The sequence below is a fragment of the Callithrix jacchus genome, chromosome 19, assembly GCF_049354715.1.
Source record: "Callithrix jacchus isolate 240 chromosome 19, calJac240_pri, whole genome shotgun sequence".
Taxonomy (NCBI): domain Eukaryota; kingdom Metazoa; phylum Chordata; class Mammalia; order Primates; family Cebidae; genus Callithrix; species Callithrix jacchus.
The window spans coordinates 44,339,386-44,351,996 of NC_133520.1; the positions used below are offsets into that span (position 1 = coordinate 44,339,386).

Consider the following 12,611-nt stretch of genomic DNA (forward strand, 5'->3'; position numbering starts at 1 on the left):
ATTTTAAAACCATAATATTGTGAAATCACTTATTGTGACTTTTCATGTGACTGGTTCAAAATGGAATTAATGTGTTTTTCTTCAAAGTGCTAATTTTCCTGAATATAAATTTCTTTTCGGTATTATGCATTTTTTGTTTTTAGTGTGTAAGGCTTCAAAGGATAATCAATGCTACTCTAAATATGCAAGTTATAATGTTATGAGTGAAAAGGCCATTCAACATTTCTTAGATTTTCTAAGTATGTTAACACATCTGAAAGTTGTATTTTCATTAAATTAATGTATTGCCTATGACATCTTGACTAAATGTCTAAGATATAAGCATGTGAATTATCAGAGGCTTTGTTACTTCCTAAATGTCCTTAAAGTGTAGATGGAAATAATGTGTGTGGGTCATTGCCACTGGACACCGAGTAACAATCCGCCCAAGTCTAAGGAATGCTCGCTCTCTCTCTTTCTCTCTCTCTCTCTCTGTGTTCATTCTTGTCTGTACATATTCTTATATAGTATGCATGAGATGGGGTGCTGACGCAAAGAAAAAGAAAAGAACTTTGTTAGAATATCAGTGAACCATCTCATGAAATAAAGCCAAACCTTCTCACTCACCTCTATGTAATTGTACATGGATAGGTCTGAAATCGCATGATCATCTGGGACTCTCAATCTCGAGAATGCAGGAAGACACAAACCTATAAGTAAAATAATATATCTTTCCAAAACCTCCTATAAACATGTGCTGAACTCTACACAGGTCAAATTAAATGATCTGTTCACTACCAATGCTCTCGATAATTTTTTTAAACTATGAATGACATTCTATATAACCAACAATCTGACTGTTGATAATACACATAGAGCACTTGCTGTTGTGATTAAATACAAATTACAACAAAGTTAGTCTATACTATTGTTTCATCTTCGTGCTCTAGTGCCCCAAACCAGCATTGACAGTTCGTTCTGATACATAAACCCTCCATCCACCTCCATCACCATGTGCAAACCAGTCACACCAGCACTAGGAAGGGAGGAAACAAAATATCTCCTACTCATGAGCAGCTGAGAGAGATGACTGAGAAATAACAACAACAAACATGAAAAATTTGTCCTGGAACCCTATGATCTCCTCAGACCCAGACATCAGTGTTCTACAACTTCCTAAAACACCACAGCAAACAGCTACTATGAACTTACTTTATGGCAGGCTTTCTTTTTTGTGTGTGTGAAATCATTTTTTCTTTGTGAAATCATTCAATCTTCACAACTCTGACGTTGAGAGTATTATCCCCATTTTATAGATGAAGAAGAACTGAGGCTTTAGAAAGATTAAGTGATTTGCTCAAGATCACACAGTTAATAAGTTAGCAAGTCAGGACTTGAAACTGGCTGTAAGTTTAAGGCCAGTTCTCTAGTTGATCCTTCACCTGAAACAAGTGTAAATTCAGAGGGGGCCTTTAAAAGCATGTGATGCTGGGAAGCAGGAAAAGGTTATCCAGTGCTTAGGCTATTGCTTGCACCTTCTGTTTTCTATGTAATATACCAACCCTCTATCCACCTTCATCCTTATCTGCAAACCAATCACACAAGGGCTAGGAAGGAAGGGAGGGAACAAAATGCCTCTGGCTCCTGAGCATCTGGGAGAGATGACTGGGAAAGTAAAAAAAAAGAAATTTCTGCCAGGCACGGCGGTTTACGTCTATAATCCCACCATTTTGGGATGCCGAGGCGGTGTATCACTTGAGGTCAGGAGTTCGAGACCAGCCTGGCCAATATGACAAAACCCTATCTCTACTAAAAATACAAAAATTAGCCAGGTGTGGTGGTGTATGCCTATAATCCCAGCTACTCTGGAGGCTGAGGCAGGAGAATTGCTTGAACCCAGGAGGTGGAAGTTGCAGTGAGCTGAGATTGCACCATTGCACTCCAGCCTGGGCAATGGAGTGACTCCATCTCAAAAAACAACAACAGCAACAACAAAAACAAAACAAAAAAGAAGAAATTTGCCCTGGAATGCCATGAAATGCCATAATCTCTTCAGACCCAGGCATTAGGCATATTATGTATATAGTATATATATATACTATATACATAATATGTATAATTGTACACATTTAATTTAATTCTAGAATTTTATATAAATACTCAAAACATTCAATATCTGTACAATTAATGTATTGGCTGAATCAGTTTTAATCAAAAGGCACATGAAATATCAGATGCAATCTTTGATAGGGCAAAAATCAGGAAAACACTGGAGCTTCTAAGAGTGTTTCTGAGGATGTGCTGTAGGGTAGATGTCCCCAGCCCTTGGACCATGGCCTGTTAGGAACTGGGCTGTACAGCAGGAGGTGAGCAGCAGGTGCACGAGCGTTACCACCTGAGTACTGCCTCCTGTCAGGTCAGCAGTGACATTAAGTTCTCATAGGAGCGTGAACCCTCCTGTGAGCTGCACATGCAAGGGATGTAGCTTGCATGCTCCTTATGAGAATCTAACTAGTGCCTGATGATCAGAGCTGGAACAGTTTCATCCTGAAACCATCTCCCCCACAACCCCCGTCAGGAAAAATTGTCTTCCATGAAACCCGTCCCTGCTGCCAAAACGCTGGGGACTGCTGCAAGGGAATGCAGGCAGAGGGTGTTACCTAGGCCAAGAGGGGAGGGAAAGCAGCATATCTCTGCCAAGCATTGGTTCTCTGAGCTTTTATCTTTGAGTGAATCACTTCATGGACCTCCACATATAAACTCCAAAAGAAACTATGTCTCTTTTTCTGGATGTTAGTTGTTGATATGGGAGAACAGTGGCATAGACTGTTAGTAGAAAAATGTGTAATCCTGGGCAGATAATATACATTACACATCACAGGTTTGTGATCATTAAGGATCAGAAATAAGTCCACGATTCGTCAGAAGAGCTAGTCCATGTCTAATTGAGAAATTGACCTTACTTACTAAGATCGTTATTGAATTTATCCATTAACTCATCAAATACCAAGCAGTCTTCAAAGCCCTGAAACAAGAAGAAAAATGAGAAATAAGAAACTAGAAATATTTTTTAAAACTTATTACCGATTTTGAACAGACCTTCCATTGTTGAAATAATCCATAGACTGTTTATCCTCAACTAGTACATAGCAGTTGAGTTGTCACATGTTATCGAATTATGGTTAAAAATGACCATTGGGCCCAGGTGTGATGGCTCACACTTGTAATCCCAGCACTTTGGGAGGCTGAGGTGAGCGGATCACTTGAGTTCAGGAGTTCAAGATCAACCTGGGCAACATGATAAAACCCTGTCTCTACTAAAAAAAAAAAAAAAAAATAGCTGGCTGTGGTGCTGCGTGCCTGTGCTCCCAGCTACTCGGGAGGCTGAGGTGAGAGGATCACTTAAGCCTGGGAGACAAAGGTTGCAGTGAGCTGAGATCGAGCCATTGCACTCCAGCCTGGGTGACAGAGTGAGACCTTGTCTCAAAACAAATAAACAAACAAGCAAACAACCAGAGTCTTCATGTTTGGCAGTGTTATCTTTGTCATATATATGTGTGTTATAGTGATTTGAAATTTGACCAAGATTTTAAGTTAGTGTTCTAATTTTGATAGATTCTATTACTTGAGAAGAAAAGACATTATATTGCTCTACCATAAGTTTTAGAATTATATTTATACTCTTCACGTCTTTAAGATTCACATTTAGAGCAATTTAATGATAGGATAAAACTACTTACATATTAATTTAGTTCCTATAACTCAAGATTAAATCAATATTAAGAAGTCCACAAAATTAGTAATGTACTATGCTAAATACAGAGAGGTTAGAGAATTGAAAGCAGTGTTTCCTGTTTCCTAGGAATTCAAGCTATAGCTTTAGAGGCAATGTAAAGATATATATTTTCTTTTTGCTTTCTTTCTTTTTTGAGATGGAGTCTCTCTCTGTTACCCAGGTTGGAGTGCAGTGGCGTGATCTTGGCTTTCTGCAGTCCCCACCTGTTAGGTTCAAGTGATTCTCCTTCCTCAGCCTCCTGAGTAGCTGGGTATACAGGTGTGTGCCACCACACCCAGCTAATTTTTGTATGTTTAGTAGAGACAGCATTTTACCACATTGGCCAGAGTGGTCTTGAACTCCTGACCTCAAGTGATCTGCCCGGCTCAGCCTCCCAAAGTGCTGGGATTACAGGCATGAGCCACCATGCCTAGCCTGGTGGCTAGGTATTTTTTAAATAAAATATTTAAATAAAATAAAATATTTTTCACATCAATTATAAAGATTACATCTGAAACAAACAGATTTATTTGTCAAACCAATTATATAGTCTCAATACTACAGGATTTAGAAGTGAGAGATACCATATGGGGCTGAGATAACAGTTTTATATTCTTTTGTTTAAGTTAATTCATTTACTCTTCACAACTCTCTGAGGTTGACACTATCACAATTTTATTTCAATTAATTAAATTATTTATTTATTTTGAAATGGAGTCTCACTCTGTTGCCTAAGCTGAAGTGCAGTGGTGGTGCAAACTTGGCTCACTGCGACCTCCGCCTGCTGTCTTCAAGCGGTTCTCCTGCCTCAGCCTCCCAAGTAGCTGGGACTATAGGTACCGACCACTACACCTGGTTATTTTGTTTGTATTTTTGGTAGAGACAGGGTTTTACCATGTTGACCAGGCTGGTTTTGAACTCCTGACCTCAAGTGATCCACCTGTCTAGGTCTCCCAAAGTGCTGGGATTACAGGCATGAGCCACTGCACCTGGTCTAAAATTCCAATTTTATAGATAAGGAAGTAAGGATAAAGTAAGTGAGTTTTGCAAGAACATATCTGTAGTAAATCCTGGAGCCAGGACTTAAAACCAGGTATTCTAATGCCAGGTCCTGGGCACTTATCCATTGTACTATAATTAATGTCTTCTGTTTTTATAAAACAAAGTGTTTACCACTGCTTTATAGAGAATATAATTGATTAGATTCACAAGCTAATTTTACTTGGAATATATCCCAAGGACCAAAATAACATATGATTAATATTTATGAACTATTAGCACACACACACAAATTAGTTTAGGATTCCTTGAACTAAATGTTCAACTTCAACTTTTAAACACTATTTCTTCTCTGAATTCTTTTTCTAGCCAAAATAGTAAAATTTCCATGAAGGCTGTAGTGTTCAACATCTAATCAGCTCAGAGGTTGACTTAACTTCATCCATCAGGTTTCCCTTTTCTTTGGAAAGAAAAAGTAGAAAAGAAAGAGATGATTTTGGATCATTTTCTTTCTTTAAGGTTAATGTTACATATTTATGCATAGCACCTAGAAAAAATATATTTTAAAAAATTAAGTCTTGAATCACAGATTGCCAAATTTCCAAATTTTGAGCTATTGGTGCATTTTTTCTAACCAAACAGAATACTACATAGTCAGCCACATACACTCCAGTTCTGCATATATGGATTCAATCAAGTTCAGATTGGTAATATTTTTTAAAACAATAAAAATAATACAAATAAAAAATACGGTAGAACAATTATATAAATAGCATTTATATTTTATTAGGTATAGGTATTATTAGTAATCTAGAGATGATTTAAAGTATTCTGGACCCTCTTCTTCAACTCCAGGCAGTGCAGTTTGGGGAAAAACTTGGGAAAGGAGAAGAAAAAGTACAGAGGTCTTTGTCTTACTGAGGTACCAGCCAAGCCACAATAAAATAAAGCCCCAAGTAGATTCCTGAAGCCCCTGATCCCAGGCCTAGCTCCTGGATGGCATTTCTAGACCTACCCTGGGCCAGAAGGGAATTTTCTGCCTTGAAGGGAATGACTGAGTCCTGGGATGATTCACCAGCTGATAACTGAAGAGCTCTGGACCTTGAATAAACATCAGTGGTAGCCAGGCAGTAGTCACCGTGGGCATTAGGCAAGACACAGTAGTGTGCTAGCTTCAGGTATGACCCAGTACAGTGCCAGTTGTGGTGGCCACAAGAGTGTTTGTGTCACTCCTCCCCCAACTCCAGACAGACCAGCATGGGGAGAAAGAGAACAAAAAGGAACAAAAGAGAAGAGAGGAAGATTCTTTGCCTAGGAACACAAGGAATTCTCCTCTTAGGACAATGATTCATCTAGAAGCATCATTGTGCCTCTAGGACTTGGTAAGAGTCGCAGCATTCCTGGGCTTAGGGCACCTCATAATTCTGATACAGCTACAGTGACCATAAGCTTAGATTACAACACGTATTCCCCTTTGAATACTTGGAAAGCTTTCTCAAGAAGGACAGGTACAAACAAGCCCACACTGTGAAGACAAAAATAGACACCTGACTCTTCAGTGCCCAGACAGCAACAAACATCCACAAGTACCAGGAACATCCAAGGAACGTGACCTCACCAAATGAAGTAAAAAAAGCACCAGACCAATCCTGGAGTGACAAAGTATATGACCTTTCGAATAGAGATTTCAAAAACACTTGTCTTGCAGAAGTTCAGCCAACTTCAAAATAATACAGAGAAGGAATTCAGAATTGTTCAGATAAATTTAACAGATTGAAGTAATTTTTAAAAAATCAAGCAGACATTTTGGAGTTGAAAAATTCAATAGAAAAATGCATCAGAGTCTCTCAATAGCAGAATTGATCAAACAGCAGAAAAAATTAGTGAGCTGGAAGACAGGCTATATAAAAATACAATCAGAGGGAAAAAATAAGAATAAAAAAATAATTAAGCATACATATAAGATCCAGAAAATAGTCTGACAAGGGCATATCTAATAGTTGTTGGCCTTAAAGAGGTGAGAGAGAGAGAGAGAGAGAGAGAGAGAGAGAGAGAGAGAGAGAGAGAGAGAGAGAAAAGAGAGAGAGAGAGAAAAGAGAGAGAGAGAGGAGAGGGAGGAGAGAGAGAGAGGAGAGAGAGAGAGGAGAGAGAGAGAGGAGAGAGAGAGAGGAGAGAGAGAGAGGAGAGAGAGAGAGGAGAGAGAGAGAGGAGAGAGAGAGAGAAAAGAGAGAGAGAGAGAAAAGAGAGAGAGAGAGGAGAGGGAGGAGAGAGAGAGAGGAGAGAGAGAGAGAGGAGAGAGAGAGAGAGAGGAGAGAGAGAGGAGAGAGAGAGAGAGAGAGAGAAAGAGAGAGAGAGAGAGAGATCGATCATCAGGGTAGAAAGTTTACTCAAAGAAAGCTTCCCAAACCTAGAGAAAGATATGAATATCCAGGTACAAGAAGATCATAGAACACTAAACAGATTCAAGCCAAATAAGGTTATATCAGGGCACATATTAATGAAACTCCCAAAGGTCAAGGATCCTGAAAACAACCAGTGGAAATGAGCAAATAACATAAAAGGAGCTCCAATATGTCTGGCAGCAGAAACCTCATGGGACAACAGAGAACGGGTCGGCATGCTCAAAGTGCCAAAAGAATAACAGCTTCCAATTTAGAATGTTATAGGCACCAAAATTATTCTACAAACATGAAGGAGAAATACTTCCACAGACAAAAGGTGAGAGATTTCATCAACATCAGATTTGTCTTACAGGAAACACTCAGGGGAGATCTTCAATATGAAAGAAATGGATTTTAACAAAGAAGAAAAAAAAATCACCTTAAGTTACCTAATTCACGAGTAATGGTAAGTATACAGACAAACACAATATATTCTTAACACTGCAACTGCAGTATGTAAATATCTTTGGCAGAAAGACCAAAAGACAAGTTTATAAAAAATAATAATTGCAAGAACTTTTTAAGAGACAGTATAAAGAGACGTAAATAGAGACAATAAAATGTCAAACTGCCAGGCGATGGAGTTATTAAAGTGTAGAGTTGTTTACTTTGCTCTTCACTCGTTTGTTCTTCTTTTCTTTTCTTTGTAGTCAGGGTTAAGTTTTCATCAGTTTAAAATACCCAGCTGTAAGATGTTATTTGCAAGCCTCATGGTAACCACAAAAGAAAAGCCTATGATAGGTGCACAAAAATTAATAGCAAAAACTTAAAACATGCTACTAAAGAATATCACTTTTACACAAACAAAAACAGGAAGGAAGGAAGAAATAAGAAGAGGACCAACAAAACAACCAGAAAAGAAATAATAATATGGCAGTAGTAAGTCCATGCCTATCAGTAATAACACTGAAACAGAATGGAGTAAATTCTCTAATCAAAATATGTAGAGCAGTCGAATGGATAAAAAGACAAGACTTGACTATATGCTGCCTACAAGAAATTCACATCACCTATAAAAACACATAGACTGAAAATAAAGGGATGGAAAAAGATATTCTAAGCAAATGGAAGTCATAAAAGAGCAGGGGTTGCTATATTTATATGAGATGAAATGGATTTCAAGACAAAAACTCTAAAAACAAATAAGTTTATTATATAATGACAGAAAGGTCAATTAAGCAAGAGAATATAATTTTAAATATCTATGCATCCAACACTGGAGCACCCAGATAGATACAGCAATTACTTCTAGAACTAAAGAGAGTGATAGGCCCCAATACAATAATAGCTAGTTACTTTAATACCTCCCTTTCACCTTTGAATAGATCATCCAGATATGAAATAAAGAAACGGTATATATGAAATGGACCTAATATATATTTAAGAACATATTATCCAAAAAAGGCAGAATACACATTCTTTTCCTTAGCACATGAAATAGTCTCAAAGATAGATCATATCTTAGGGTACAAAAAAAAAAACTCAAAAAAAATTTTAAAAATTGAAATCACATCAAGTATCTTTTCTGACCACAATGAGATGAAATTATAAATAAATAACAAAAGAAACTTTGATAACTATACAAACACATGGAAATTAAATAATATGATCCTGAATGACCACTGGGTCAATGAGGAAATTGACAAATAAGGGAATTTAAAGATTTCTTGAAATGAATGAAAATAGAAACATAACAGTCTAAAACCTATGGATGCAGCCAAAGCAGTACTACAGTTGGAGAGTATAGCAAGAGATACCTACATCAAAAAAGAATAAAATCCTCAAATAAACAACCTAACAATTGTATCTTAAAGAGCTAGTAAAGCAAGAGCACACTGAATCCAAAATTAGTGGAAGAAAAAACAATTCCCCCTAAGACGTGAATTGGAGGCAATGTTAGCATACCTCTCCCACTTGGAAAGATAAAATGTGGTGTAGAGATATGTGGAGATATATGGAGAGAATATGTAGAAATACACACTGTAAACTTCTTTCCAGGAGGCAATACAGGAACTTAACAGGAAAACAGAAACCATAGACCCTTTAAAAGAAGAGATTGGCTGCAACCTGTACTATAAGCCAGGTAAAAAATTGTAAGTCCTCAAAATGTGAGGGGGGAGAGCTTGCCTCCAGGATATAAACCCACACTGGGGAACCTGGCAATCCAGCTGAAGGGGAAAGGCAATCCTACTGAGCACTGGAACTGATTTAGGGAGCAGTGGGGAATGTAAAAGCAGGAGCAGCAGCTGGAAGGGACTTGTGGACATACCCAGTCTCCAGTACAGACCAAGGGAGGTTATTCCTGATTCTGCATCACTGGGGACCTCATGGAAGTCTGCAAGCTAACTCAGACAACAGTCACAGGTTCAGAGAAGCTCCCAATTAAATTAAAATTTGTGATATAATCTCAAGTGGGGATCAACTCCTTTGGCCAGAACTAGGTGGGGGTGAATGGGAAGTGTGCTGCAGCTGCAAGCACAGAAGCTAGGTGCCCTGGATTTGTGGGTGGACTGGGAGGGGAGTGGCCTGAAAGCCAAGGTTGCTGTCTCTGAGGGGAAGGCCTATGGCCTAGGACAGTTTTGAGCTCTGAGCATAGACTTCCTGGAACTTAGCTAGCTGCTGCTAACAGAACACTGTGGGTGTAAGACATGCCTTGCTGAATGCATGGAAGCTGGGTGGTGCTTACTGCCACCTGCTATTCTCCCTAATTGTTGTGCAAAGTCTTCAGTGAAGTAGAGGCAGCTGTCCTTGTCCCTGAATCTTTATCCCAGGGGCCAGAGAACTGTCCCCCAGCCCCCACAGGGAATGCTGCATGCATGGACCTACCCAACACACCCTGACCTGGCTATGCCCCTCAGCCTACCCTGGTAGCTTAACACAAAGGACAGAAACTTTTGGGAGCTTTATAACCCTACCCATCACCTGAGAGACCAGAGTACCTCTCCTAGGTAACATAAGGCAAGCAGAAATCCCACTGCTACCACTACAGCTGGTGCTCTTTTGTAAGCACCACTGCTGGCTGGAAACTAACTGACACAGTCCATTACAGCATCTGCAGGTAGGATAACCTGCACCCAGGAAGAAGAAAATTTATGTGTGACCTCAGCTATCACCATGATATGGTTTGGCTGTGTTCCCACCCAAATCTCATCTTGAATTGTATCTCCCATAATTCTTATGTGTTGTGGGAAGGACCTGGTGGGAGATAATTGAATCACAGGGGCAGTTTTCCCCATACAGTTCTTGTGGTAGTGAATAAGTCTCATGAGATCTGATGGTTTTATAAAGAGAAACCCCTTTTGCTTAGCTCCCACTCTTCTCTTGTCTGCCACCATGTGAGAAATGCCTTTCACCTTCTCCCATAATTGTGAGGCCTCCTCAGTCACATGGAACTGTGCATCTGTTAAACCTCTTTTGCTTTATAAATTACCCAATCTCCGGGTATGTCTTTATCAGCAGTGTGAAAACAGACTAATACACACCATTACCTGCACCACCCTGGCTAACCGGGAAATCCTGAGTCTGTCCACATGACTGGTTCATTACTCCTACAAACAGCATTTGAGAAAGCCAACACACTAAGCCTGTTTATAACCAACAAATCACAGTCTATGTCACTCCCCTGCCACCTCCTTCAGAGCTGGTACTGGTACCCACTGCTGGAAGATGTAAGGACAGGTCACATTACTGGATCCGTGCAGACATTCTCCACAGTGGCCTCAAGTGTGGCAGCTCCACTGCGTGGCTAGACCTAGAGGAGCAACAGCATTCCCAGTAGTCTAGCTCTCAGGGACTCCTATTCCCAGGGGAAAAGAGGAGTGTACCACATCAATGAAACAGCCCATGTGACAAAAGAATCTGGAGAGCAGACCTTGAGTCCCAGAACCTTCTGCTGATGGGAAGTTTCTTTCATCAGAGTCACATTTGCAGTGCTGGGCTCAGCAAGAAAAGTTTGCAGTTCTAACCCAATAGTCAAGCAGCCCTGGTGCTCATGAAGAGTCTTGGAGAAGAAGACTTCTTTTCCTCCACCACTGCAAACACAGTGGGGATGGGGCTTCTTTCACGGCAACTTAGTAAGGGTGCCCCATAGACAGCTTTTCTGTATACTTCAGAGTGAGTGCGGCCCCACCTGAGGGAGCACCCTTCAAGTTCAGACTTAGACAAGAGGTAGAGTCACAACTCTTCTCTGCTTGGAACATCACCATCGCTTCAGATGGAAAGAGGTGCCTGTCTGATCTGAATAGCCAGAACATTGGGTCAGGAGTGTGTCTGGGAGGTGGATCGCTTTCCTGCTGGCCTGGCAGGGGAGGCCAGAAAGAAAGTGGGAGGAGAGGTGGCTCCTACCCTTCCCCATGAAAAGACCTCAGTGTGTTTCACTGAGAACTCCCCCAGCTACCTCTGTCAAGGCTGGGACCTCTGCCCACCATTCCATTGTGCATTTACCCATCTGCTTTAGCCATAAATGATTTCTGCCCAGGGACACCTCCTCTACTGACCTGAAACCTAAAATAGTTAACCCAGTAAATAAAATACTGGGGAAAAAACAATAAATAAAAATGTGTACACAATGGGGAAATGAGATGAGTTTCAAAAGATCTCTACCATTCCAACCCCATAGGAGACAGTGAACTTGTACACATACCAGGCACATTGCTACTACAACTAGCATCTAAGAAAACCAGTCATCAAACAAACACTCTCCATAACCAAGGAACCCACACAGAGTCTTTAACCCTGAAAGCACCAGGAGCAGAATTAGGCTACAATAAACTATCACCACAAAAATCACATCCTTAATGGGGAAAAAAGAAATGAAACAAAAACATAATTGAATCAAAAATAAATGTAAAAATAATTAGAAGAATTAGTCTACCCAAATGAGAAAAAACCAGAAAAATAATTCTGGTACTATTATGAAACAGAGTTCTATAACATCATCAAAAGATCAGACTGGCTCTCCAGCAATGGGTCTACACCAAGATGAAATCTTTGAAATACCAGATAAAGATGTCAAAGCATTAATTATTAAGTTACTCAAGAAGATGCCAGAGAAAGGTGAAAACCAACATGAAGAAACTTAAAACATTCAAAATATGAATGAAAAATTTTCTAAAGACATAGATATTTTACAGAAAAACCAATCAGAACTTCTAGAAATCGAAGATACATTTAAGAAATTACAAAATGCAGTGAAGAATTTTAGCAATAGACTAGAGAAAGTAGAAGAAAGAATTTCAGAGCTTAAAAACTAGGCTTTTGAATTAACCCAATCAGACAAAAATAAAGAGAATATAATAAAAATAAATGAACGAAGTCTTAAAGAAATATGTGATTATGTAAAATGGCCAAATCTAAGAATAATTGATGTTTCTGAGGGAGAAGAGAAAGTCAAAAGTTTGGAAACTAATTTGAGGGAA

The 12,611-nt window shown here is 39.4% G+C and overlaps 1 protein-coding gene across 1 annotated transcript in view; it reads right to left on the reverse strand.

Moving 5' to 3' along the window:
- KMO (kynurenine 3-monooxygenase) overlaps nt 1-12,611 on the reverse strand; it is a 73,175-nt gene that overhangs the window by 3,238 nt on the left and 57,326 nt on the right. The window contains 2 exon segments of the mRNA XM_003735276.6: nt 607-689; nt 2,947-3,004. Of these exon segments, the coding sequence (XP_003735324.2) occupies nt 607-689; nt 2,947-3,004 (141 nt within the window).